This window comes from Pseudomicrostroma glucosiphilum, assembly GCF_003144135.1.
Source record: "Pseudomicrostroma glucosiphilum strain MCA 4718 unplaced genomic scaffold BCV69scaffold_1, whole genome shotgun sequence".
NCBI classification, from domain to species: domain Eukaryota; kingdom Fungi; phylum Basidiomycota; class Exobasidiomycetes; order Microstromatales; family Microstromataceae; genus Microstroma; species Microstroma glucosiphilum.
In genome coordinates this window covers 1,271,783-1,297,694 of record NW_020289913.1, presented here as the reverse complement: position 1 = coordinate 1,297,694, position 25,912 = coordinate 1,271,783, and the positions used below count along the sequence as shown (strand labels likewise).

Below are 25,912 nucleotides of genomic sequence, written 5' to 3'. Positions count from 1 at the left end.
CTCCTGAGTCTGGCCTTGGCCGTCAGATCTCACATGTGCGCCACTTGGAGACCCGCCACGTCGAAGGATTCGGGGTTCGGCAGCGGGCGTCACGACCGACTACGTTCTGTTTTCAACGCCTTTCGCCAAACAACGCTTTTGCCACCGTCGTCTGCGATCGTGGGTCGCCCGTCGGTAAGCGACCTCTGAGGGGAGCAGAGGAGAGGTGGCTTCCGCGGATGGAAGTCACTGTAGTACTGGGTGCTGGTGCTGTGGCGAGGCACGGCGTCGGTAGGGGTGGATGGGTGGAGGCTGGCAGGGCAGCTCCGCCGGGAAACGCGCCTGAAAGGTTTATTTGTGGGCGCCAGAGGCAGAAGCGCTTTCCTTGGGGCGGCAACGCAGCCAAGGCAGCGGCGACTCCCGGCACCCAGGCTTCTGCCGGAACTAGTTTCAAACGCCGCCACGCACACACTGCGCCGTTTGTGCCTCGCACCTTCCCCCAACAGTATAAGACGTCGGAAGCAACGCTCAACGTCGCCCTTTGTCACCTTATCGTCACCACCATCTCCACCTCACCCTCCCACCTTGACTGATCACCCCCGCACCTCACACCTCACCTTCATCACCTCCAATATGTCGTACGCTTCGTCCGACGAAAAGGCCTCCGGGCTCAAGACTCCTCCTATGGACCAGCTCAGCCCACCCGCTTCGGATGCTTCCGACGATGAGCGAGTCGCTGTGCCATCCACTGGCGGCCGCAAGAAGGTCTCCAACAAGTGGGAGAAGGCTGACGGTGTCAAGCACGCCGACGGTGCCATCCCTGACGACTACGTGACAAGGACACTGTGAGTGTGCACCGATTGCTATCGACGCCCGTTGCGACGTTTCAGATACTGACCTCTGCTCCCGCCACTCTCCTTCGCAGCGAACGTGAGCCACCCCTTCCTCCTATCGAGTGGAAGAATGTGCTCAGCGAGATCCAATGGGTCTCTGCTACCGTCCTCACTGTCACACCTCTCCTTGCCATCTACGGCATGTTCACCACTCCTCTGTCGTGGAAGACCTTCATCTGGTCCTTCATCTACTACTTCTTCACCGGTCTGGGTATCACCGCTGGCTACCATCGTCTGTGGGCCCACCGATCATACACCGCCTCTCTTCCTCTGCAATACTTCCTTGCCTTCATGGGTACCGGCGCTGTTCAGGGCTCCATTCACTGGTGGGCCCGTGGCCACCGTGCCCACCACCGTTACACCGACACCGACCTCGACCCGTACGGAGCTCACAACGGTCTCCTGTGGTCGCACCTCGGATGGATGATCGTCAAGCCCCGCCGCAAGCCAGGTGTCGCCGACATCTCTGATCTGCGCCGAAACTCGGTCATCAAGTTCCAGCACAAGTTCTACTTGCCGCTCATCCTTATTATGGGATTTGTCTTCCCCACCGCCGTCGCCGGTTTCGGATGGGGTGACTGGCGCGGCGGCTTCTTCTACGCCGCCGTCGCACGTCTCGTCTTCGTCCACCACTCTACCTTCTGTGTCAACTCGCTTGCCCACTGGCTCGGTGAGGCCAGCTTCGACAACAAGATGACTCCTCGAGACCACTTCATCACCGCTCTCGTCACCGTCGGTGAGGGCTACCACAACTTCCACCACCAGTTCCCCATGGACTACCGTAACGCTATCAAGTGGCACCAGTACGACCCCACCAAGTGGTTTATTGGCTCCATGAAGGCACTCGGACTTGCTTCGCACCTGAAGACTTTCCCTGACAACGAGATCAAGAAGGGTCAGCTTGCCATGCAGCTGCAGCAGGCACACGAGAAGCAAGAAGCCCTCTCGTGGCCCAAGAGCTCTAACGACCTCCCCGTCATCTCTTGGGATGAGTTCAAGGACGAGTCGAAGAACAGGCCTCTGGTCTGCGTCGCCGGCTTCATCCACGACATTTCCTCCTTCCTCGACGAGCACCCTGGTGGTCGCCACCTGCTAGCTGCTCGTATCGGACAGGACTGCACCTCTGCCTTCAACGGTGGAGTGTATGACCACAGCAATGCAGCACACAACCTGCTCAGCATGATGAGGGTCGGTGTCCTCGACGGCGGCTACCAGCTTGCCGAGAAGGAGAAGGTGGAGGGTGAGGTCGAGAAGTCCGAGATCAACTCGTCGCTGCTCAACGATGACTTGGCAGCCCAGGTCTCTGCACGCAAGTCCGTCTCATCCAAGGCTACCGCTTACGTTGTTCCCGGTCAAGCCTACCATATCGACAAGCGCGCCGAGCTCAAGGCCAATGTCCGCGACAAGTCTGGCAAGGTCGGTCGAGTCTTCTAAGCTAGTTTTTCGTTGTCCCTTTTTTGTCCATTGTGTCACCGTCTCCACTCTTTCGACAGCTCTACTAGATTTTCTCAATAGATGACTTGTCGCACCATGCGCTATCCCTCACTTCAGCCCCGCCTCCCTTCTCATCATGTGTATCATTTCCGTCTCACGCTCATTTTGTTCATTGGCTCTCCAATCTCCCCTCCTGCAACGATCGCGACATGACATTATGGAATACAAGTCTTCCTCCTGCGACCATTTTGTGTGGTTCCCTTATGAATGACGTCTCGTATACGACCTCAAGCCGCACAAGAGCAAAGCTGTGCGGTGGGCACGTTCCCGCCGCCGGACGCCCACTCGCTGCCCTGCGCGCGGGGCTTTTTCCTCGTCGCCCCATTTCTCATCGAGCCCTGGGCGGGGCCAGACCTCCGCTGATACGGGCCCCCGTGACTCCTCGCCGACCATAGATCAACCCCACAACAGTCTCACTTGCCCTGCAAGCTCGATAGACTCTTCGAGCTCTAGTAGTAGACTACAGTACCACTCCTGCTGCCCCCGGCTGTGTCTTACATCCTCGATCGGGCCTTGCATCCTCCTCGCCTCGCCGCCCCTTTTCATTCGATATCTGCTAGCATCGCATACAAAGTCGCTTCTATCAGCGTACTTTCCCCTCTAGCCAACTTATGGTTGACCCTAGTAATATTGCCTACAACGCTTCCATTCTGAACGGATCATCTACCATCTGCCGAGCCGCTTTGGTTCTCGGTGGGTTCAACCTCATCCTCTTCCTCGACTCCAGCGACCGACCGCCCTAAGGAGCAAGAAGCAAGCCTACCATCAACAAAGGGAGTACAATCCAATCTGCTTTACTCCTACAAGTACTCTGAGGCCATTTCTCACTGCATCATTGCCCTCAGCCATCCGTCAGAGCCTTGTAGCCAACTGATGAGCGTCTCTGGAGAATCCCACCAGACCGCGCGCCTCTCTCACCTATCCCCCTGAGTGACATCCACACCACGGCATCGACCTAGCTCCATCCTCTCCTCAAGCAAAGGGCTGCAAAGCGTTCTTTAGATACGAGTCAATCATCTTCCTTGGCGTCGTAGCGATCACAGGGTCCCAGGACAGCCATGAACATCAGACTCGGCTCCCAGTCTCGAGATCTTGGGTCCGACGGTATGCCTCACCGTACAGAGTCTCCTGCGACCGTCGCGACGGACGGTACATCGCTTCCAAACGGGAGACAGCCTCCCAAACGGGTTGGCAGCTTTGGCAAGGGCCTTGGGATGGCCCTTGCGAACGGGATGACCAGAGCGTCCGGAGCGGTTGGAAAGAAGTCGTCCTCTGGTGTTCCCCCGGCGGCAGCAGGCTCAAGTGCGGCTTCGACAGCTATGGCCCCGCCTCCAACTCCTGATGCCTCGCATCTGTACAACTTCTCATTGCGGCTCTCCGAACTGGTCAACCAGTCCCTTGCTTCTACTGTTCCGCAGAGTCAGCCACTCTCGAGCGGTATGACCAGCGTGACGAAACACGCTCCTGGTAGATCTGCCATCCCATCTATCGACCAGATCGTCTACGAGGGGAGGCATCTGCCGAATCGCGCCAAGATCCAGGAGATTGCTCAGACCGTCGTTGCAGAATTGCAGTACGCTCGGGGAATCGACGCATACCTCCTACGCGCTGTTTCAAGAGCTGCCCTCAAAGCCCTGACTCTCTTTGCTACTCGTATCGATGGGCTCCTCATTCCTGTAGCAAAGGATCCGACTTCCCTGATCATGCCGACGACAGCCAAGGAGGGCATCCACATCTCACCGGCTCTCGAATACAATCTCGGGCTAGCGACGCTGACATGGATCGTAGAGGACGCGCTAGAGGGCTGCATCGAGGGCGAGCACGATCGGGAGGGCATGCCCAACTTCGTGTCTGAGATTCTGACTCCAGTCCGCAAGAGGATGGAGACTACCATTTTGCACATCATCCAGCCGGTCCTCACTGGCGTCAAGACTTCTTTGACTGCTTCTTTGCTCAAGTCGGTACGACAGCCCTTCGCTTCGGGAGGATCTCCGGCAATGACGCCAAATCTCGGTGTCACGGAGCCTGTACTTCCGCCCCTCTCACCAGTCAATCCTCCTGGCAGCGCCGTAGCATCTCCAAAGGGTGTGGGCTTGGCAGGAGATGCGGCGGCAGGCAATTGGCTGAAGGAGCTGCAAGGAAGGCTGGAAGGCTCTCGCAAGCTCCTCGTACCGCGCATTGAAGCAAGGACGAGCGACGATGGGGAGGGTTGGTTCATCTCTGTCGCAGTGCACGTCATCTGGAAGGCGCTCTTCGTCATCACTGCCAGACCGATTGAGCAAGCTGCGTCTGCCGCTGTCCCAAGCAGTGCCGCTGCCACGCCGAGCAGAGCCTCAAGCTTCTGGGGAGGTGCCAGTCTTGGGCCCCACCAACACCTCAATGAGTCCAAGCGAAACCCAAGCCCGAGTCAGATCTCTGCTGCACTCAAGAGTGTGTCCAGCGTGGGAGCTTCACGTCATCGAAAGTCGGACGTCAACTTGAGTGGTCTCGTCTCCCCAGGCGCGGCCGATGCTGCCAACGGTGGCCGGACGACACCCTCGGCAACATCTGGTGCGGACAGTCTGACGACACCGGCGCTTGCCAAAGCTGGTCTGAGTCTGGCGTCGACTCCTGCTGTACACAAAGCCGTGGCAGCTCAACTGAACGACCTTCAGGCGTTTCAAAAGATGGCGCTACGCTTCTGCAAAGGCTTCGTTTCAGACAAGGCGCTCAGCGCTGTTGCGGCGGAGCTCAGTCGTGCCGATGCAGACGAGGAGATAGAGGAAGACGCGCAACTTCAAGAAGAGGACGAGGAAGATGAGCTTGCGCGCCAAGCATTGGCCGAGGCCCTCGAGGCTTTGAAGAGCACAATCACTGTCATTCAGACTATCGACTCCAACGTCGAGGGGCTCAAGGCTACCTTGGACCGCGGCGTCGCAAAATCACCACGTGGCGGAGCCATGCCTGTTGACGGCACCGGTAGCGGCACCAGCGTAGCACCTGCTGCTGCGACTGTTCGGCACCTCGAGCCTACGCAGTACCGTGCCCTTAAAGCTGTTCCTCCTCTGCTTCTCCTGCACATTGCCTACTGCCGTCTGCCTACGTCTCTCAAAGGCTCTGCGATTGGCGTCTCGGGCTACCTCTCCTCGCCTCCGGCCCTTTTCGGCATCAGCTGGGCCGAGTATGAGAAGAGCATTGCAGGCTTTGTTGGCGGTGGCACTTGGGCTCAAGCTGCCGTACAACGGTGGTCAAAGGAAGTACAGACTCTTTGGCCTACGTATCAGGCCCGGCGAGCTGAGCTGGTCGCCAAGAGGCGTGTTGCGTCCGGAGAAGCGGGTCGAAGAAGCGAGGATAATGGGGACGATGAAGAGCAAGTGGGTGTGGACGACAACGCTACCGTTGAATGCATGCCGGTACGCATCGGAGGCAGCGGGATGCAAAGTGTTGCAGATGACTTTAGCACGACGCCAACACCAGCGAAGGGCGCTGATCTTCAGGCATATCGCGAAGCATCGGATCACCGCGCTCACTCTTCCGCCATGCTCCTGGACGCCTCTCAAGCCACCCCTCGAGCTGTGTCAGACCCTTCCCTGCACGGCGACCCTCGAGCACTGCGCTTCTCTTCGAGGCCGACAACAGCTTCGGACGGAAGGGGTGAACCTTCAAACTCCAACGAAGGAAGCGTCGCAAGCTCCCCAGCTCAAAGCCCGAGGCTACTCCCGGCTGCAGCAGGTTCTGGAGATGAGGACTTTGTGGACACAATGGAGGGCAGTCTGAGCGCACTGGCGCTCGACTCGCCAGCAGCCTCATCCGCCGACATCTCAGGCCAGCAGCCAGCACGGTACAACAGCACTTCGGCAACCGGCAACAAGTTGCAGCAGCACATTGAAAAGTCCAAGTTTTGGAAAGCATCGTCTTCGTCTTCGCTGGCGTCGTCTACCTCTTCCTCGGCGGTTCCGGGTGCTTCTGGTACCCACTCTCCGCCTGCCACTTCTCCGAGCCTTTCGGCTGCAACGACTAGCTCTCCACCTGCTACTGCCAGCAGTAGCAGCAACAGTGGAGCGCCTACTCCCGGTCCAGCATCGAGAGGCTTCCATTTGCCTCGGGCCTTGACTCGTGCCAGCTTCGGGACCAGTCGTCCCTCTTCCCCCGCGGGCTCGCTCCGCTCCCTTGGGGTCCGGTCCCGCTCCTCTCGCAGGGCAGAGACCCTCTCTACCACCACTGGCGGTCCGAGCGCCATGGAGGAGATGCTGGATGCAGAGTTGGCCGAGCTTGACAAGACCATCGAGGCATTGCGCTTCTTTGCTCGCGTCCTTGAATGGGCCGCTTGGTGCAGCGGAGTGGATGTGAGGGTCAACCTCGCTGCGTGAGGTGGTCAGAGACATTGTGAGCGGGCTCAAGGGTCCTGCTGCTGTTCCCGTATTTATCAAGCGTCGCCATCGTCTCTTTTTCTTATCTGCATCACTATCACCATCATCATGTTCGAATTTATAGAATGTCATTGTCTCAGCACATCTGCATCGTGGGCTAAGACTGAGCAGGGCGCTGCTGGCCGCGGGCCATCTCTTTAGCTACTTCCGCCAGAGGTGTGGCTCGTTTCCGATGATAGCATACCCTCATGGATCTCCTTTCGTCTTACGTCTCTCCCATCGTCTCACCTCTTGCATTGCGGTCGTCTTTTCAACGCAAATGTCCCTCCATGGACGAGCGGCCGACTCCGGGCTGGACGAGGAAGACGACGAGTACGGCCATGCCTTTGACGCTCCCATGTTCGCCGGCAGCGATCGAGGTCTAGACGGCCGACCTTTGGCAGATGCATACTCAGCCGGACGACCTCCTGCAGGCTTCGGAGCCTCACCTGGGAGCTCTCTTTCTGGAACTGGCTCTTCCTACTCCTCGAGAGGCAGCAGCAGCAGAGGTCCGCCTTGGCAGCGTGTAGTGGACCGCTTCCAATGCCTACGGGATGACCCGGATTGCCGCAATGGAGTGATCCTGCATGCAGGCCTAATGCTGCTGATCATCATCCTAGCCTGCTCTCGTAAGATTCTCGTGGCTTCACCTCCTGCAGCAAAGGATGCCAAGACTAGTAGTGGAAGCAGTAGCAGCAGCAAGAGCAGTAGAAAGGTCAGCAAAGCCAAAGTGCATAGCTTGATCGTCTACCCGATCAAGAGCTGTGCGGGCGTCGAATTGCAGGAGGCACATATTGGCAGGAAAGGACTGGAGCTTGATCGCAGGTGGATGATAGTACGGAGAGGGAAGGTCGCCGCTGGTGAGCAAGGCAAGTGGGACAAGATGAGCTTGAGAGAGGAGCCGAAGGTGAATTTTGATCAAGAGGGGAATAGCGAGGCAGGCAAGCCGCACTTACATAGCTTACTGATACCAACACCTCTTATATGTAACACCTTCTCAGCTCACTCTCATCCAGCCAGGCATCGAGTCAGATCATCTGTCTCTCTCCATCTCATCACTTGCCCGCTCGGACCTGCAGCCTATCAAGATCCCACTAGACGTAAACCAGTCATGGGCCACTCTCCCCGCCATCGAGATGTGGGGCGACACAGCTGGCGGCCGCATCGTACAGTGTCTCGACCCTTCAGCCTCTCTGTCTCCAAGCTCCTGGCTCTCGTCTTTCCTCGGCTACCCGGTTCATCTCATACAATTTGATCCGCAAGGTCCCAAGCGGGACGCCTTTCCCTTCTACAGGCGGCCAGACCTGGTAGACGAGACAGGCTCGGAGATGGACGAGCTGAGGAAGCCGAGGGGGATCGAATTTCAGGACGAGTATCCGCTCCTGATCGCAAGCATCGAGTCGCTGCAGGCTCTTCAAGAGCAGATCAGAGACGCCGTCCTTGCTTCGGATGAGACGACGGATGGAAGGGGCGGTCCACGGGTGGGTGGTAAGCTCTTCAAAGCGGAGAATTGGAAGGAGAAGGTGACCTCTGCTGATGAGAAGACGGCTGCTCCATGGCTGAGCATGCTGCGCTTCAGACCAAACATCGTCATCACTGGCGGCAGTGCATCGGGCACCAGCTCAATCGAGCCCTGGGAGGAGGACAAGTGGACCATGCTAGAGATCGACACATTCGCTACTACGTCCAGCTCTGCCAACGACAGCAAGCCTCCAACACAATCTTCCTCGAGCGCTGTACCGCTCCAGCTACACCTCTCAGCACACTGCGAGCGCTGTCTCCTCACCGCCGTCGACCCCATCACAGCGGAACGAGACGTAAGTATTCCCCTGGCCTTCCTGCGTCGCAGTCGCAATGAGGTCAAAGTCCACCCGCTTGGGCCTGATGGGTTACCTCTAGGCAAAGCGAGCATCGTGGCAGGCAAGGAAGGGAAGAAGGGACCTTGCTTTGGAGTCTATGGTGTGCCTGCTGCTCCTGAGGAGAAAGCGGGAGCAGCCAAGGGACAGGGGCTGGTGAGGGTTGGAGACGAAGTGAGATGTTACTGGAGATCGAATGATGGGATGGGGGACTGAGACACTTATGGTGGAGAGTTGGGAACGAGGCGCATTTGCACGCTTGCGACTGGTCTCTTGGGATCACCGTACTGTCACGCATACCTCAGGGTGATAGAAGCGATATAGAAATTGTACAGCTAGACATGATGAAATCGTGACGAGTAGAGAGGACCGGGAGACACATGCTATGCAGGGGCGAGCTCAACGAAGATGAGCCGGGAGCATCATGGAATCCGTCACCTTATCACCTCCCGTCTCGTCCAGACTCTCTCCATCGTCATCTTCGTCATCCTCGTCCTCGTCCTCATCCATGGCCACTGCGTCGGCCTTGGCTGCTGCTTGTCCCTCTTTCCTGGCAGCATTCGGCTTCTTCACCCTAGCGCTCTTCCGCTCTCCTGGTACAGCCTCGTCGTCCTTGCCATTAGCCTGCTGCACCAGCAGCTGTTGCTCTGGTGTCAGGCTCAGCTCCGTCACGCTCTCCTTGGCACCATCGTAGTAAGCCAGAGGTACGATCCTGAATGAAGCTTGCTGGATAAGAAGATGCTTGAGGATTTGGGCGGAATTGGTATCGATCCTCTTGCCCTCCTTGCAGACCACAAACTCTTGCCTCAGTGTAGGCACTCCCCTCTTGAGCTCTGTAGGCATGCCCAGCTTCCTCAGCTGAGGCTCAAGAGGACCTGCCAATGTCTCAGGAGGCTCAGAGCGGGCCATGATGGGTCCTTCGGGGAGAGTGACGCTCTCTGTTGCCAGGTTGCCAGTGCGAGCATAGTCTTTCCTCTCGTGGGTGTCAAACCAGTCTGCTACCTCTGCAGGGGGCGAGTCGGTGAACAGGAGGCCTACAGAGCCGGACAAGCGCTGTGAGTGAGAATGTTTGAGAAAGCCGTCGGCGGCAGTCAATGTCTATCGAGTCTACACTCCGTTCGAGGCAGGAACTATGGCTGCCTCTCGTGTTCCTTCTACTGACCTGAGAAATGCCTGCCAAGCCCTTCTTGAGCTCATGCTCCGTAGTCTCTCCCAATGCCTTTGCCATGACTCTGTTCTTTCCAAAGAAGATCCTGCTTCCTGCCCAAAGATTCCTGACCTCCTTGAGGTAGTTGTTCCTCATGTTTCCGATTGAGAAGAGCCATACGTAGGCGAATTCATCCGAGGCGGCTCGGAGGGAGTCGATCAGGGTCGACTTGTCTTCCTTTGTCTTCCTGGAAGTCCTTGTCAGGGACACCAGCTTGGAGCGCTTTGTTCGTGGCATGTCGGATGAGGTATCAGAGGGTTGAGTAAGCTGCTAAGAGCAAAGGTGAGAAGAAAGGGAAGGAGTGGTATCCGCCTTGGCTGCCTTGGCGGTGGCCTGCCTGCCTGCCAATGGCTGCGAGGTGGAATTTCTGGACGCCTCGCTTTGCCAAATTTGCCGCGCATTGACGGACGCACGGGCGGACGACGAATCCCTCCAGGGCGGAAAGAGACACGCCCACGTCCGGGGAGCAGGTAGCCGTGCATCGTCCATCCTACGCCCTCTTTCCTCCATACAGACAAAGGCTCATACGACAACCTAGACAACGACGGCAAGCTACCATCGACCGTAAAAAAGACTGGACCTGTAAGCAACTGCCGCGGGGCTCGAAGTATAGTGAGTCAATGCATACTGACGAGACGGGGGGCGAGCTTACAGCCGGACATGGATAATGGCCCAGCTACCATGCTGGCCTCGCCTCATTTCTGGCTGCCGACCTCGTATATTCGTCTGACCGACCAGACACTCCCCCTTGACCCGCAGCAAAATGTCTGCAGCGACAGCTCCGGCTGCTCCGGGCAGTCTGGGGGCATCAGACCCCCTCCACTGGCCCACCTCATCTAACCAGCCCCCGAAGCGCGTATGCTACTTCTTCGATTCGGATATTGGTAACTACCACTACGGACCTGGCCATCCCATGAAGCCTACCAGGATTAGGATGTGTCACAGCTTGGTGATGAACTACGGACTGTACAAGAAGATGGAAATCTTCAGAGCCAAGCCAGCTACGAAGAGAGAGATGTCACAGTTCCATACCGATGAGTATGTAGAGTTCCTCAGCAGAGTCTCGCCAGACACCATTGAGAACTACATTCGTGAACAGGAAAAATTCAACGTCGGTGACGACTGTCCGGTCTTTGACGGCCTCTTCGAGTATTGCTCTATTTCGGCTGGTGGCTCAATGGAGGGAGCGGCGCGACTTTCGAGAGACAAGTGTGACATTGCGATCAATTGGGCAGGAGGGCTACATCACGCTAAAAAGGGTGAAGCGAGCGGTTTCAGCTACATCAACGGTGAGTATCGGCAGATGCGATTCTCGGTACTATCGAACGGTCCGGACTGACTCGATCGCGTTCCCGCGTTACAGACATTGTGTTGGGAATCCTGGAGCTGCTCCGGTATCATCCAAGAGTCCTATACATTGACATTGATGTTCATCACGGTGATGGTGTCGAGGAAGCCTTCTACACCACTGACCGTGTCATGACATGTAGCTTCCACAAATACGGAGACTTCTTCCCTGGTACCGGCGAAGTCAGAGACATCGGCCTCAACAAGGGGAGATACTACTCGTGCAACTTTCCTCTGCGAGACGGCATCACCGACGAAAACTACAAGTCCATCTTTGAGCCCGTAATCAACCGCATCATGGAGTTCTATCAACCCTCAGCAATCGTGTTGCAATGTGGATCTGACTCTCTGGCGGGGGACAAGATCGGTTCTTTCAACCTTTCCATGAGAGGCCATGCCAATTGCGTCGAATTTGTCAAGTCCTTTGGTCTACCATTGCTCCTTCTTGGTGGTGGAGGATACACCATGAGGAACGTTAGCAGAGCCTGGGCTTTCGAGACCGGACTCGCCGCCGGACAGGAGCTAAATTCTCAGGTGCCCGTAAACGAGTACTACGAGTACTTTGGACCGGACTACAATTTGGACGTGCGGCCTAATAATATGGAAGATCTCAATACCCGCGAGTATCTCGACAAAATTAAGATTCAGATCTTTGAGAATCTTCGCCATACTGCTCACGCCCCATCGGTTCAAGGTCATGTCGCTCCAACCATGCTTCACGATGATGCAATGGACGAAGACGAAGACAGGATACAGGAGGGAGATGACGCAATGGACGTGCGGGCGAGCAAAGATCAAAGGAGACGGGATCGGCGAGTACAGAAGAGTGGCGAGCTTAGTGACAGCGAGGACGAGGGCGAGGGCGGACGGAGAGACCGACGTGACCACGGGGAAGACGGTAAAGATAAGAGTAATGGCTCGGGCGTCACCCCACCTTCGGGGGATCCGGCGAAAGTGAGCATCATGGCACCTCTCCATGACGCACAGCGGCAAGAGAACAACAGTCCCGTGGAGGGGCAAGCGCCTCTGCCGTGAGCGCACGTGAATATGATTAGCTTTGCAGGTAATGACCCGACAGTACTTCCCAGCCTATTCGCATTCGCACGAAAGGTTGATTGACAAAACCTCGCTTCTGTCAATTGAAAGGAGCTATTTGACGCATTGGCCCGGCTCATGGCGTGCACCCTCCAGTGTTGCCTTAGTACCCTATTATACTTCTCGCTTAACCTGCCGTCCGGACAAAGCGGGAGAGGCTCTGCTTAGATTAGACCTCGGGATGCACCGTGTTCTCAGTTCTCTCAATGTCCCGACGAGCCTAGAAGACCGTGCCCTGATAATAGAGTTGGGTGTACGACCGTACCCTCTGCGGGGCTGTATCAAGCTGCGTGGCCATGGGCGGCCACTTCGTGGGCCGTATATGCCTGTGCTGGACCAAGCTCAGGTAGCTGAGTGATGCTCGCTCGCCGTGTCGCTGACAAATCAGAAAAGGTGTCGGCCGGGAGAGCCTCCACTAAAGACCCCTGTGGCTGAGATCCGCTCTCGATCTCATGAGGGCGGCCAAAAGAGTGGCCTACCTAGCTCAATTCCGTCCTTGGTTGCACGGGCCTTTGCGGCGGTGCTCTGGCAGGTCGCTTCTTGTCAAGACGGTACAGCAGTTCCGGCGTCTTTCTTTAGTTCATCGGCGCTCCGGCATACGAATAGCAACTTTTGAGAGCGGCACGCGTCCTCCGCCCCCCCGCTGCATATGCTTCTCTCGGCGAGTCGTCCGCGGCGGAGACTGTGAACGCCTCCCTTGGCGATTCTTGTCCCTGACATCCCGCTGGTCCCTGTTGTAATCTTGCCCCCCTAGCTGTGAAAGTGGTCAGATAATAGCAGCGGCGGGCCATGGTGGCGCTCCGTCTGTGGCGAGCAGATGCCGAAGGGATCTATTGCTGTCCGCCAGGCCGAGGTGTCAATCGATTCGACGCCGTCTGCGTGCCTCTGTGCTTGGCGGGGTCGTGGGGTTGTATATAATTATAACCGAGTCTCAGGCGGCAAGAGTTGTGTGAGGTCCATCCACCTCTTACACTTCTCAGCTGCCCTCGTCGGTTTCTTTCGGACTCGTCTGAGGCGGCAACGGCCGTCTTTTTTCGGGTTCGGGCCGCGGCGGCCGACGGCACCATCGGGCCCGCTGAGCTTTGAGCGTGCATCTGCCACGGGCCGAACATCGGGCTTCGGCAGCGTGGTGCCACACTTCCGCTGCACTGGGAAGGGGGCCAAAGAATAGATTCCAGGCCAGGCAGCGGACAGCCAGCCAGCCAGCCAGCCAGCGCCTCGAGGTAAGGCGAGTCCGACAATCTCGGAGCGGCGGCCTAGCGGGCTGGCACCGCCGAGCAGACACCGAAGCAGATTGCGATCTTGGCCAAGAAGTAACTCATCTGTGCCGAAAAAGCTTACGACCGTCGCCCCGCAACTCCCGCTAGCGAGGCGGCCCTCTGTGAATGGCTTCAAGCCATAAGGTGACATCTCGCCGGCACAGGAATTTTGGTCGCCGCTCGGCCCTTGGTAGACTTGTGAGACTCGCCACTGTCCGCCCATCCCTCATATATCTCCACACAGAGGGGCGCACTCGTACGCCAGCACTTGACCTCGTTTCTACTCCTTACTTGATCTACTGTTCTCGCCATTCCCATTGCAGTCATACACGTTGCGTGCGAAGAGAACCCAAGGCCAGCGACAGCATACACTTTGTCCCATCTCATCCTCACTCTTCTTCCATTGATGTCGCATTTCCAAGCAGAATAACCCCGCCTCCCCTTTGTGACACATACCGAGTCACTAAGGTACCCTCCACGCTGGTCACGCCGGACAGCATGCAGCGATCTTCCCCTGCTCCGTCTCAGCGACGTCCTTTATCGCCTCGCTCAGCCTTGCGTTCTCTTCAAGACCCGAGCGGCAGCTCTGGTACCGCTCACGAAGGCTACCAGCCCAGCCGCTCGGGTGAGCCTCATCCAACGGCAGACTCTGGTCCTTTGCTACAGCGCTCAGGCTTTCGGCCGAGCTCGTCTCCCGATGATGCGTTCAGATCACGCTTTACAGTCTCCCCTACTACCCTAGGTCCAGGGGATCCTCCGACGGTGGCCTTCGGGCCCTCTCATTCTTCTGGTCCCCGCCCTCCCACCTCTGCAACCTTTGCTGGCTACCCGCAAGCTCATAGGCAGGGGACTATAGAATCTCACTCGCATATGTTTGCTCCAGAATCGGTCTTTACCGCTTCATCCCGACAGGCGCAGCGGCAGCATTATCTTCCTCCCGCTGCTTCTCAGCTGGCAGAGCGCCATGAAGCTGGCCCTTTGACACCTTCCTATGCTTCGATGTACCCTCCGGAACACCCGCAACCATTGTCAAGGTCATTGGATCGAAATTTCCAGCATTCGCATCAGTCTCTGCCTGCACTGCCAATCATCACGGGGCCGCTCAGGGCCTCTCCGCATGCTCAGAGATACTCCAGTGGTCAGCGCTACGAGGACGAGAGCACGTCAGCATACTCTAGCAACACGCCGCGAGCTGTAAGTGACGATCATCTAAGCGTTTTTGCTATCTGTGCGTCTGCTCACACCCACTTCACCACCTCTTCACTGCACTTATCTCACAATTGCTGGTCTGCCTACCCACAGTCTGTCTCTACACCTGGACTCGCATCGGCGAGGTCATCAGAGAGCCAGTACAGTGGTCACTCCTTTTCCAACGAGCCCTACACTCCGCAAGAGCTTTTGATGCCCGGACCACATCGCCTCAGCTCGTCTGTTACCCAGCGTGCCTACTTACCTATGCCGCCTCGGAGGCCGAAGCCTGCTCGATCCTTCGATGACTACCTCGCTCCTCTGAACCAGGCGAACTTCGGCTCTGAGGCAAGCTCGCACAGCCCTGCTAGCATGTCATCGTCCTCGAGGTACTCGGTGCCCAACACTACCTATTTTCAGCTCTCGCCTCCCCTTCGTCAGGCATCGCGCCTGTCTTCATCCCCAGCTTCCACCGAGGGGTGGATGATGAATCCTCGAAAACGGTCGCCGGCCTCTGCGACGAACCCGCCTACCACGCTCCCACCCATGATGTTGAGTGGTGGCCCGTCTCCGACTCGCCGCTATCAACGAGAGGAAGAGCCAACGCTCCCTTATCGCTACTCTCGTCCGTCGAGCGACCAGGAGGGAGGAGGGCAAGTCATCTCGGAACCTGTCATCACTACCGTCAGCTCCGCTCCAGCCCTCTTGACATCGCTGAAGCGACCGCGAAGATGGACAGATCAGGCGGATGAAGGAGATCGAGGGAGGGCTCGCTCTCCACCGACATCCCCATCCCACTCTTCATTGCAGAGGCCTCGAGCCCAGTCTTCCGACAGGGCAAAGCGAAGAGGCAAGGCCACTGCCTCCCCACCCGAGATGAGCAGGTTGAGTCATACAGAGGTAATGAATCGACTCAACAGGAAGATGCGTGAGCGTCTGGCCATCAAGGCAGCATCTGCAAGCCCATCCTCCTCACCGCCTCGCGCTTTGAGCATCTCGGGCCTCACAGGTCCAAGGGAATCAAACTCGCCTTCGTCTACGCCATCCACGAGTTCTGGTGCCCCTGCTAGTGCCTCGCGCACCTCGGAACCTTCCCCTCAGAAGAGGCAGGCTCAGTCGAGCGAGGCCACAGGGTCTCACTGATCGGAAAATACCGACGAGGACCACGAGGACCAATGCAAAAGGCCTGGACAGAAGGACAATGTCCTTTACCTGCCTCCATCTCATTCTGCACTACTAACTCCCTCGCACCGCATATCACGTCACCTCAAGCATAGGCACTCTTTAATTCGGAACCAATACCCAGGAAGATGGCTTGGCTTGGCTTGGCTTGGGCCTCGCCCGCCTCACTACTGTGCCAACATACGCACTTGACATCTTTCATGCTGCTTTCTGTCTTTGTCATCTCTTTACCGTGGTCTACTTTGAACCCTCTTGCTTTGGTCAACTCTCGTCATCTAGGTCAGCACTGTCATCTTACCCAATCATTTACCCTGTATCCATGTTGTTGTATGGGCCGTCTTGCTCTGGTCCTCGCAATTACTCTCGCATTGTCCCTTTTGCACCCTCTGATAGCTCCCTTTGACTTTGGAGTGATGAGAAAGTTCTTTGCAAAGTGAGAAGTATGGTACAACATGTGGATGAATCGTGATACCCCCAATCGACCTCAGTTCTTCCCAGCCAGGTATATCCTCATTGCTGCCGCCGAGTCGAGGGCTGCTTTGAGAGCTGTAGGAAGTCCGCATGGGTCAGAAGTCAGTCCCTGCGAGTGTCACTTTGACTGAAGGCGCGCAGCTGGACGTCCTTTTACCGCCTTCCTTGACTCACCTATCTTCTCCGTCTCCTCGAGACCATTGACAAAGTCGACCATCTCTGCGCTCATTCCCACCGAGGTTCCGAAGCCAGCCTTTCCACCTCCACTGCCTCCCCCGCTACCACCCGAGGATGATCCACCCCCAGATCGGGAAGATCCGTCGCCAATGTCAACACCGCCTGCGCCTCCTGCTCCGCGCGAAGCAGAGGCGAGATGCTGAGCTGAAGTGTAAATTGTAGGTAGACGGGCGGAATATGTCTGGAACGGGGGAAGGGGCGAGAGAGGATTGGGTGGCTCAGGCGTGAGCTATCGGCTGCGCAATGATCTGTTCAGCCATAGTGGCCACGACTCACGCTAGATAGTAGCTCCATGATCATTTCCGAGTCCATGAGTCCACCCAATCTGGAGCCCATGGCATACCACCAATTGGCCTGGCCTCTAAGCTGCACGCTCTTCGGACCAGCATTGAGCGCATTGCGCACCCGTTGTGAGTAAGGCTTGGGCAAGGACACATCCACACAATCCTGCAACACGAGCCATTCGGCGAGCCAATAGGGTAGCTCTACGCGTGTACCCTTTGTGATCATCCCTTCTGCCTCGTATTGCTGTCTTGACGAGGCGCTCGACTTGCTCAGGGAAGAGGACTGCGAGGCCTGCTCCTGCTGTGCCTGCACCGAAGGGTCGCCCCGTAGATGGGCTACACCGGGTACATCGATCTTGAAGTGGCAAGGGATCTTGGTAGCATCTGCCAAGATGTCCGAGATGGACCAGTAGGACTGATCCATCGAGACGCCGGAGGGGGAGGGAGGATGTGCTCAGAGGATGGTGTTGGTTGGGTCAAGGGGCTACGCAGGAACGCGCTTGGCCTTGGTTGGGTACAGAGGCGCGTAAAGGGGCTCGAGCGCCACGCTTTGCTGCAGCGTCGTGAGGGCAAAAGCCAATTCGAAGTCCGCCTGCACTCTTCCCGTCAAAGCGTCGTCTTTTGGGCGGAGTAGGCGGGGCAGCACGTTCTCGCAAGCACGCCTCGGCGATTGCAAGCCATCGTCACTGCCGCCGACGCCCAGGACGACAGACGCCAAGAGACATCGTTGCCATTCTTCTTCTTCTTCCTTCTACTCCTCACTTCAGCTACTTCGTCCAATCTCTTCTTCGGCGCGCTCATCGTGGGACCCCGCTGCAGTGCGCTCAAAGAGAGAGAGAGTGTGCCTTGTTCTCACGCCCGCCGTATTGGCCCGCTCAAGCAAGTCGCAGCACCACGCCTGGCAGACACTTCTTTCAACCTCAAGCAGCACAGCCTCCGGTCTCCTCCGATCTGTCATCGCTGCGTCCGCGCAGGTGGCACCTACTGAGCGCTAGGCTTGTATGGAGGATCGTCATAGCCAGGTACAATCAACCTCACCCTAGCTTCGGAAGAGAATTTCGGCGCTTCGGCTAGTTAGCCTCCGCGTCAGCCTCCTCGTTGCACCCTCCTTCCTACCCTCGCCCTCCTCCCTTGCCTGCCCATCGAGATGAAGTTCGGGAAGCAGCTGCAGAGCAACCAGATCCCTGGGTGGAGCGCGGCCTACCTGGACTACAAGTTCCTCAAAAAGATCATCAACTCCCTCGAGAAGGGCAGGCTTGGAGATGCTGCCCTCTTTGCTACAGGTGTCAGACCAGAATATATCCCTGAAGATGCCAACAGGATAGATGCTGATGGGAACGCACAGATTTTGCCCAAGGTCGAGGGGTCAGATGAGCTGCAGGCTCACAAGGCTGCTTTCTTCTTCAAGCTGGAAAGAGAGTTGGAGAAGGTAAGCCGATGGGCGTCTGATGGGTAGCAGATCTCCGTGAAGCTGGCACACTCTGACTCATGTTCGCTCTCTGTCTTTCCTTCTCCACAGATCAATGCCTTCTACTTGCAAAAGGAAGCTGAGCTCAAGGTCAGGCTACGGACGCTGATCGACAAGAGGAAACTGATCATGTCAAGGAGGGGCTCAGGAAAGCTTTCCAAGGAATCGCCAGCTTTCTATGCTCTGTACGAAGGCTTCAGATACTTTGAGAAGGACCTAAGCAAACTGCAACAATTCATCGAGATCAATGCGACAGGTTTCAGAAAGATTCTCAAGAAATGGGATAAGAGGTCCAAATCGCAGACGAAGGAGCTATATTTGGCTCGCCAGGTGGAGGTCCAGCGTGAGTAGAATTATCCGATGGTACCCCCGAGGTTCGGAGCGAGAGCTGACGCGCCCGTACTACTTGCTCGATCTCTAGCTTGCTTCAATCGAGAGTTCATTGCAGAGCTCAACGACATTGCTGCCGCTAATCTTTTGGAACTCGAGAACCTATCCGAGCAGCCTTCGCTGACTCTAAGTGGTAGTCGCTCTGCCAGCGCGGACGGTCCCTCTGCTCTGAGCTCCGAAAAGCGGCTAGACTTTGCTGCTGCTCACAATGAGGACATCGATCTGCTCACTGATCTGGAAGAGAACCTCAGCGTCGCCATCAAGGCCGGCAGGCCGACCAAGGCGGCCGACATGATCAGGGTTGCGCAGCAGAATGAAGATGCCACCAGCGTCTCGCGCGTAGTCTGGCGAGCGCTTCTGCACAGCTCCCCCGATGCTGTGCAAGCAGCTCTGGATGCGTCACTGCCGGACTTCAGCTTTGTAGATGACATCAACTCCAGGACGTGCCTTCACGAAGCCGCTCTAGCCGGGAATCTGACTCTTGTTAGGGCAGCCGTGCAACACGGGATTGATGTGGGTCAGAGGGACAACTATGGCCGCGCGGCAATCTCCTACGCTGCTATGAATGGTCATGCCGATGTATGCACATTCCTCCTCACCCAGCCTGGCGTCGATGCTGCCACTGCTGACCTGGATGGCTTCTCACCATTGGTCCTAGCTGTCATCAATGGCAGGACAGAAGTCTTGCGGATACTTTTGTCTCACGGCGTCAGTGTTGAGCCCCGAGAGATCACCGATCTGATCCCATTGGGTCTGGCTTCACAAGCTGGACATGCAGACATTACCGCCATGCTGCTGCAGAGGGGCGCCAAGATCACCTCGAATCCGGAAGGTCTGACGCCGCAAGCCCTTGCAGCTCGCGAGGGCCACGTCGAGTGTCTTCGTCTTCTCATGCAGGCCAAGGCAAATCCTGACGCTCCCGAAAAGGGAACGCTGTGGACACCTCTCTTCTTTGCTGCAGAGAATGGCCACGCCGATTGCATTCGGGTTCTCCTGGAGAGTCAATGTAATATTGGAGCCCTCGACGAGAAAGGCAAGAACGCCATCTTCTATGCCGCTTGGAAGGGTCATATCGACTGCCTTTTGATCTTGTTGGAGGCCGCCAGTGCTACAGAGCCGCCGGCAGACATCACGATGGCTTCGACACCGGTCTCACAAAAGTTTCAGGGGAACGGCGCTGGAAAAGCACCGCGGAAAAAGACTCGCGCAGAGGAGGAGCTGGATGACCTCGATGCTGAACTCGAAGCAGATGGTATCCCCTCCCTTTCGCTGCCCCCTCCCATCATTCCCTTCCGGACGTACGGCCACAACTACCTGGACAAACGATCGCTCGTGACAATAGCCTTGACTGACTCTTCAGTGAAGCTCTACAAGCACCACGACGCGCTCGGCCTGGATCAATTCTCGACATCGTCTGTGAAGCTGGTGATGACCTCGAAACCGGACGCAAGCGCTACATATATCCCGCACAACATCGTGCTACCACTAGCCGACGAGCGCGAGGTCTTCTCCTTCCAGGTGGAAGCTCTCGAGAAGCTCTCCATCGAATGGGAATTGAGACCCACTTTCGGATCTAAAATTATCGGCAAAGCCGTCGCATTGCCTTCCTCTTTCGAAGGCATGACAGATCGAAAGCGCTTCGTCTTGCCGCTGCAGGACACCTACCTCAGGGTGGTGGGCGAGATCAACTTCGAAATCGACTTTGTGAAGCCCTTCGATGGCGTGCAGCTAGAGATTGGGGGAAGGGTGGAGACGTACTGGAAGAGCTTGCTACCGGGATCAACCTCGGCTTCGGGCGGAGGCGTACGTATGACACCTACTGGTGCAGAAGGAGAATCTGGTAGCCTTACCTCGCCAGCAATCAACACGCCCCAAGCGTCTGCCTCGATCATAGGATCCATCGGAAGCACCTCTGCTCTGGTCCCCGCAGCAGGCTCGGCATCGGTAGTCACTGCATCGTCCCTCTCAGGCGACTACCTGCGTCTAGTTGTGCAAGTGACGAAAGACGGTGTGGCGGTGGTCTATCCCGCCTTCACACTGCCCATGACTGGTCTTGATGTTTACATCGGATCAGTGACCGGCGATCAATATCTCGAATTTGCTCAGTCCACCGGTCGTCTGTTGAGAGTGCCAGGGCGGCAAGCAGCGACCATGGGTCTACGAGACTGGGTGCAAGCACTGAAGGGCAAGATGGTTACTCTGGAGGCTCTGCTGTCTGTGCTGCCTGCTTCGATTGGTATCGACCTGAACATCCTCTACCCCTCATCGGCGGATGTGCGGGGCAATCCAAGTCTGCCCAAGATCGAGGTAAACCACTTTGTCGACACGATTTTGCACGCAGTCTACCGAGCCGGCACGCACAACCTCACTCAGAGCCGTAAGATCCTCTTCACCTCGCGCAGCCCCACGGTGTGCACTGCGTTGAACTGGAAGCAACCAAACTACGCCGTCTTCTTTGCTTCGGATTGTGGGCTACAGCGCACCGCCGAGGATGAGACTGTACTTGCCCCTTCGGACCGAAATGAGCCGGACCCGCGCAGGCTGAGCGTAAGCGAGGCGGTGCGCTTTGCGAAGAACAACAATCTTCTTGGGCTGGCCATTGATGCGACTTTGCTCAACAGTGTACCGGAGCTGGTACAGACGATCAAGGCTGCAGGCTTCTTGCTGATCACCATTGGAACCTTTACCCAAGGAGGGGAGAGCATCAGTAATGGAGCGGCCCCAGCAGCGGGTGGATCTGGGTACAGCGGCGATTCGACACCGGCCCTGGCGGATGCGACCGTAGATGGTGTCATCGAGGACGGCATCCTCGTCTGCAAGAGCTCAAAGGTCACCGATGCTGTCTTTGTCTGAGGGATGCCGGCGCGAGATCTCAGTAAATATAAGATCTGCATCTGAGATTCTTCCTGCCTTGCCCTCTGAGTACTATGTATCACCCTTCAGCGTTCCCTGACGTTGTCATTCGCCCACCAGTGTCCCTCTTTTGCCTCTGATCGGACGTTCCAATCAATGTCTGAATGTTTAGATAATGTCATTGTTCTCGAGCGCACATCCAAAACAATCGCTCCCGCATCCGCACCCTCTGGCCCCCCATTCTCAGAAGCGGGCAGGTCTCTACTCATCGTCTGCCACTCCCATGACCTTTCTGAGAATGTCCTCGCTAGAAGACCGATCCTTGGTCTTTTCCTTGATGTAGCCCACGAGCTGATCCAGCGGCACTACCTCTCCCTTTGAGTCTCCCTCCTCCGAACCTTTACCCCTCTGCTCCTTAACTCTGACCGTCCTCTGCTCCTGGTTCCACTCGTCCGGCGCGAGGATCACGGCGTAGGGTACAGCATCGCGGGCAATGGAGGCAAACTGAGCGGGGGCCTTGGGCTTGACCTTGTAGCTGTACTCGGCCTTGATGCCAGCGGACCAGAGGAGCTGCGCGACGTGCATACGCTCCTTGACCATACCCTCCTTGCCGAGGGACATGATGAAGCATTCCGTCTCCTTTGAGCGTACCTCGGAGGAAGAGGCATCGGCTCCTTCCTGCTCCCGTAGCTTGGCCAAGCGGGCCATCATGATGGAGAAGACGCGCTCAACGCCGATGGACACGCCCACACAAGGCACCTGACCAGCGCTAGGCGCCTTGCCACTGGCGGTAGCTCCCGAGCCGGAGAACATGCCGACAAGGTTGTCGTACCTTCCACCGGCGGCGATGGATCCGACTCCCACGCTTGCCGAGGCATCGTCGTCGTCTTGATCTCCGGCCTTCTTCGACTTCTTGCTCTTCTTGGAGTCACTTGCAACCTCTCCAGCGGACCCTGGCTCCTCGCCTGCGGCAGGCTTGGGGGGTGGAGCGCTTCCTTCGGTGACTGCTTCGTAGATGATACCAGTGTAGTAGTCCAGGCCCCGAGCTAGACTGAGGTCGAAGGAAATCCTCGGAGTCACCTCGAGGACGTCCAGATACTCGAACAATACCTTCATCTCTTCCAGTCCCTTCTTCGCCGATGCATTGCTTGTGAGCTTCTCGTCCTTCAGCAGCTCCTCCACTAGCTCCCGACTTCCCTTCTTGCCGACGTATTCTCCGATCTGATCTGCCGAGCCCTCGTCTAGGCCCTTTTCCAGCATCTCCTTCTTCACTTCGGCCCAAGGTGACTTGTCTAGCTTGTCCACTGCGCTGGAGATCGTCCTGATCTTGTCCTCTGGCACACCACAGACAGCAAAGAGCCCGTCTAGGATGGCACGGTGGTTCAGCTTGATGGTAAACTGCCTGATCCCCAGAGCCAGCAGCGTCTTGGTCAGGATGTGGAGGATTTCCGAGTCTGGCAGCAGTGGATCATGGACACCGGAAATGTCAAAGTCACACTGGTAGAACTCCCTGAATCGACCCTTTGCCATTGCAGGCTGGTCTCGCCTGTAGACCTTGGCGATGTGGTATCTCTTGATTGAGCCGTACTCGGATGGGTTCATCGCGACGAATCTTGCAAAGGGAACTGTTAGATCATATCGCAACGAGCAGAGTTCTCCTCCTTGGTCCTGTAGATCGTAAATAAGCTTCGAATCCTCTCCGTACTTGCCGCTGAGAATCTCCTTGAGCTCGAAGACGGGGGTATCGATTGTGACTCCTCCGTGAGTCTTGAATACCGCCTCGATGACCTTGAAGATGTGGGAGCGCAGAGACATCGAGAGGGGGTCCCAGTCTCTGGTTCCTTTGGGCGTCTTCAGCGTATATTTGACAGGAGCGGATGCCGCTGCCTTGTCCTTCTTTGAAGACGACGAGCCCGACGGCTTGCTGCCGCTCTTGGCAGCAGTGGATGGAGCGCCGCTGAGAGACAATGAGGCGACGCTCTTCTTGAGGTCAAGAAGGAGAGCCACTTGCTCGTCGACCTGCTCCTTGGGAGCGCCGGATGTCTTGAGAGACCGCACCTTCTCTGCTTGCGATTCGAGCTGAAGCTGGAGCTCCATTGGACCCAGCGCTGCAGTGGTCATCGTGCGAATAGGCAAGGAGGGATGAGGAGAGGCAACAGCGGCGCTGCAAGCTATAGGTTTGATAGTTCGTGGACGCAGCGATGGATGGCAAAGAGCTCTACGTGATATGAGCGCTGCTCTGAGCATACAAGGGGCTTGGCTGCGGGTCGTGAGTCAGAGGGAGGGAGCAGCTTCTGTGTTGAGGTCGTCGTTGTACGGAAAGGAGGCAGGCAGCGACGCACGAGGCTGCGCGCGACCCTGGCCTGCGCGGCGGAGTTGAGATGAGATTCTGGGTGCCGACGCCTTTCCGGTGCTACTTCCGTCGATCTCGCTCGTCCCCGCCAAGGTTGATCGCCGGTGAGCTATACGGGGCCCTCTCTCAGTGGCTGCGACCATGACGCTCGCTCTCACGTCCATGTATCCTTCCATTGTGTGCTTTGGGGACAGTCAAGTGATTATATGCAGCCGTGAGGAAGCACATCCGCATGAGTTCGGTGGCACTCACACTCAACACATTGCTCGTGAAACAGACACAATACGCAAATGGTCCCGGCGGCTTCATTGCCAGCCTTGCGCATGCTTATCAGCGGAAAGCGGACGGTGGGTACCTAGTAGGCTGGCTTTGCCGCTGACACCGAGTCTGAAGCCAGCTTCGTCCTCTTCTGACAGTGTTCAATCGGGGTTTCAGTGGCTACACGACCCGCCAAGGTGAGCACAAACTCGTTTGGTGACCCGTCCCATCCGCACACGCTTACAACGCTTCCAACGCAGCTCTCTTCGTCGCACGACAGCTATTCTGCCAGTCTCCGCATGCTGCGATCGTAAATGTCAGAGCTGTGATCATATGGCTGGGGTGCAACGACTCGATACAGAAGGGGCAAGAGCAACATGTGAGTCCCAGCCTTCACCAAGTGGACGAGCTCGTTGTGCTGACTTGCTGTTGGCATCAGGTTCCGCCGGAAGAATTCAGATCCAATCTGAGTAGCATACTAGATATCGTTGCTGCCGAGCCCGCGAACGCAACCTCGGCCACTTGTCCCCCTCCTTACATCCTCTTGCTGGGGGCCACACCTGTGACCCAGCGCGCATTTCACGACAACAAGGCAAAGCAAGAGTACATGACAATTGTCGGCGAAATTGCCCGAGATGCACGCTATAGCAGTAAGGTAGACTACATAGACATGTACTCGTTGTTCACAACTGCAGCAGAGCCAGTAGCAGACCTGCTGGACTCGGACGGCCTACACATGTCTCCGCGAGGCTACGAAGTAAGTTGCTTGCAGACGAGAAGGCGATGGAAAGGGAGATTTGTCGCGCAGGCGGTCTGACGCTTCAGTCACTCTCCCATCTGTACAGGTCATCTTCGACGCAGTCTTCAAGCAGCTTCGTCAGCAAGACGGTCTCGAGCCCAGTGGCATGCGTCTGCAATTCCCTGATTGGAAGTCGTTCGACACTGATGCAACGGCAGAGCTTTGATGTCGGAGGTATCGCGCTGTCGAGTCGCGACACGCAGCTTATAGAAAAGGGGCCGTCGAACACGCTGACAGCGGTCGACTGGCCTGTCGCAACCGGATCATTGTCAGCAACATGCCCGGCGCCTGTACTACCTTGAAAAGATCCTGTGAACTCTAGAATATGGCCGGGGCGAGACTTGACAAATGCATTCAGTTGTCCCGTTGTTGCCACTGTGACATAGGTCACATCGATACCTTTCTCCTCTGCAATACATGCTAATCAAGTCAGCTACATCGGAAGCTACCCCGACCGCTTGACGAAGTCCTCGCTATGGGATGGAAATTCTACCCGCGATGACCTGTCAAGGACAATTGTCTGATGTTGACCAGTATGAAAAGTATTCACTCGCCACCAGTACGTCACTGAGGGTGTCCAGGATTACTGCTTTCGGCCCATCCCCCACCTCTGCAGGCCAGTATTCCGGAAAGTGACCCATCAAGAGGAGCGGAGTCAGAAATCGGCCCCACTTTCGAGAGCCTACCCGGCCTTTGCAAACGAGATGCTTATGTATTCGATAGTATCCGGGCTAGCCGAGAATGGTACAGAACGTTGCAGGGAGCAACGCAAGGCATGTCAGATCGTCAGTGCGAGATAGTCTACCCTCCATGAATCGTCTGCTCCAGAATGAACGGTCGCGGAAAGTTCGGCAAGGATAGGAAAGAGGATAAGTTGGCCGAGCAGCAACATTGGCAAACCGGCTCTCGGC

At 56.8% G+C, this 25,912-nt stretch overlaps 9 protein-coding genes across 9 annotated transcripts; 6 read left to right on the top strand and 3 right to left on the bottom strand.

Moving 5' to 3' along the window:
* Positions 1–663: 663 nt before the first annotated feature.
* BCV69DRAFT_243498 (hypothetical protein) lies at positions 664–2,306 on the top strand (the record flags this gene model as incomplete). Its single annotated transcript, XM_025490072.1, has 2 exons — positions 664–824; positions 905–2,306. The coding sequence occupies 2 exons, from the start codon at positions 664–666 to the stop codon at positions 2,304–2,306; spliced, it is 1,563 nt and encodes a 520-aa protein (XP_025351165.1).
* Positions 2,307–3,092: 786 nt separating this feature from the next.
* BCV69DRAFT_16580 (hypothetical protein) lies at positions 3,093–6,831 on the top strand. Its single transcript, XM_025489467.1, has one exon. The coding sequence runs from the start codon at positions 3,425–3,427 to the stop codon at positions 6,713–6,715; it is 3,291 nt and encodes a 1,096-aa protein (XP_025351164.1). The 5' UTR covers positions 3,093–3,424; the 3' UTR covers positions 6,716–6,831.
* Positions 6,832–7,112: 281 nt separating this feature from the next.
* On the top strand, positions 7,113–8,826 carry BCV69DRAFT_244201 (hypothetical protein; the record flags this gene model as incomplete). The annotated part of the gene is made up of 2 exons (XM_025490098.1): positions 7,113–7,661; positions 7,756–8,826. 2 exons carry the CDS (start codon positions 7,113–7,115, stop codon positions 8,824–8,826), a joined length of 1,620 nt encoding a protein of 539 aa, XP_025351163.1.
* Positions 8,827–9,009: 183 nt separating this feature from the next.
* BCV69DRAFT_265408 (hypothetical protein) lies at positions 9,010–10,153 on the bottom strand (the record flags this gene model as incomplete). Its single annotated transcript, XM_025490780.1, has 2 exons — positions 9,773–10,153; positions 9,010–9,663 (listed from the first exon to the last, which is right to left on the bottom strand). Exons 1-2 carry the CDS (start codon positions 10,052–10,054, stop codon positions 9,010–9,012), a joined length of 936 nt encoding a protein of 311 aa, XP_025351162.1. The 5' UTR covers positions 10,055–10,153.
* Positions 10,154–10,580: 427 nt separating this feature from the next.
* Positions 10,581–12,199, top strand: BCV69DRAFT_244460 (histone deacetylase; the record flags this gene model as incomplete). Its single annotated transcript, XM_025490109.1, has 2 exons — positions 10,581–11,106; positions 11,181–12,199. The coding sequence occupies 2 exons, from the start codon at positions 10,581–10,583 to the stop codon at positions 12,197–12,199; spliced, it is 1,545 nt and encodes a 514-aa protein (XP_025351161.1).
* Positions 12,200–13,219: 1,020 nt separating this feature from the next.
* BCV69DRAFT_309852 (hypothetical protein) lies at positions 13,220–16,257 on the top strand. The gene is made up of 2 exons (XM_025494748.1): positions 13,220–14,712; positions 14,821–16,257. The coding sequence occupies exons 1-2, from the start codon at positions 13,645–13,647 to the stop codon at positions 15,847–15,849; spliced, it is 2,097 nt and encodes a 698-aa protein (XP_025351160.1). The 5' UTR covers positions 13,220–13,644; the 3' UTR covers positions 15,850–16,257.
* A 24-nt stretch (positions 16,258–16,281) lies between these two features.
* On the bottom strand, positions 16,282–17,478 carry BCV69DRAFT_279903 (hypothetical protein). Its single transcript, XM_025491416.1, has 3 exons — positions 16,873–17,478; positions 16,534–16,777; positions 16,282–16,434 (listed from the first exon to the last, which is right to left on the bottom strand). Exons 1-3 carry the CDS (start codon positions 17,302–17,304, stop codon positions 16,373–16,375), a joined length of 738 nt encoding a protein of 245 aa, XP_025351159.1. The 5' UTR covers positions 17,305–17,478; the 3' UTR covers positions 16,282–16,372.
* Positions 17,479–21,746: 4,268 nt separating this feature from the next.
* BCV69DRAFT_279901 (histidyl-tRNA synthetase) lies at positions 21,747–23,896 on the bottom strand. Its single transcript, XM_025491415.1, has one exon. It carries the CDS (start codon positions 23,710–23,712, stop codon positions 21,853–21,855), a length of 1,860 nt encoding a protein of 619 aa, XP_025351158.1. The 5' UTR covers positions 23,713–23,896; the 3' UTR covers positions 21,747–21,852.
* Positions 23,897–24,029: 133 nt separating this feature from the next.
* Positions 24,030–25,485, top strand: BCV69DRAFT_16287 (SGNH hydrolase). The gene is made up of 6 exons (XM_025489440.1): positions 24,030–24,142; positions 24,222–24,291; positions 24,361–24,399; positions 24,463–24,581; positions 24,642–24,959; positions 25,048–25,485. The coding sequence occupies exons 1-6, from the start codon at positions 24,086–24,088 to the stop codon at positions 25,165–25,167; spliced, it is 723 nt and encodes a 240-aa protein (XP_025351157.1). The 5' UTR covers positions 24,030–24,085; the 3' UTR covers positions 25,168–25,485.
* The last annotated feature ends 427 nt before the right edge of the window (positions 25,486–25,912 follow it).

Excerpts from the sequence above, each read along its gene's own strand:
- BCV69DRAFT_279903 (XM_025491416.1), bottom strand. The coding sequence starts at position 17,304 with ATGGATCAGTCCTACTGGTCCATCTCGGACATCTTGGCAGATGCTACC. Across the intron at positions 16,778-16,872 it reads TCATGGAGCTACTATCTAGC|ACATATTCCGCCCGTCTACC; the intron begins GTGAGTCGTGGC and ends CCCCCGTTCCAG. Across the intron at positions 16,435-16,533 it reads CGAGGAGACGGAGAAGATAG|CTCTCAAAGCAGCCCTCGAC; the intron begins GTGAGTCAAGGA and ends GACTTCCTACAG.
- BCV69DRAFT_16580 (XM_025489467.1), top strand. The coding sequence starts at position 3,425 with ATGAACATCAGACTCGGCTCCCAGTCTCGAGATCTTGGGTCCGACGGT.
- BCV69DRAFT_279901 (XM_025491415.1), bottom strand. The coding sequence starts at position 23,712 with ATGACCACTGCAGCGCTGGGTCCAATGGAGCTCCAGCTTCAGCTCGAA.
- BCV69DRAFT_309852 (XM_025494748.1), top strand. The coding sequence starts at position 13,645 with ATGGCTTCAAGCCATAAGGTGACATCTCGCCGGCACAGGAATTTTGGT. Across the intron at positions 14,713-14,820 it reads CTAGCAACACGCCGCGAGCT|TCTGTCTCTACACCTGGACT; the intron begins GTAAGTGACGAT and ends GCCTACCCACAG.
- BCV69DRAFT_16287 (XM_025489440.1), top strand. The coding sequence starts at position 24,086 with ATGACGCTCGCTCTCACGTCCATGTATCCTTCCATTGTGTGCTTTGGG. Across the intron at positions 24,143-24,221 it reads TGTGCTTTGGGGACAGTCAA|ACACAATACGCAAATGGTCC; the intron begins GTGATTATATGC and ends CTCGTGAAACAG. Across the intron at positions 24,400-24,462 it reads TGGCTACACGACCCGCCAAG|CTCTCTTCGTCGCACGACAG; the intron begins GTGAGCACAAAC and ends CTTCCAACGCAG.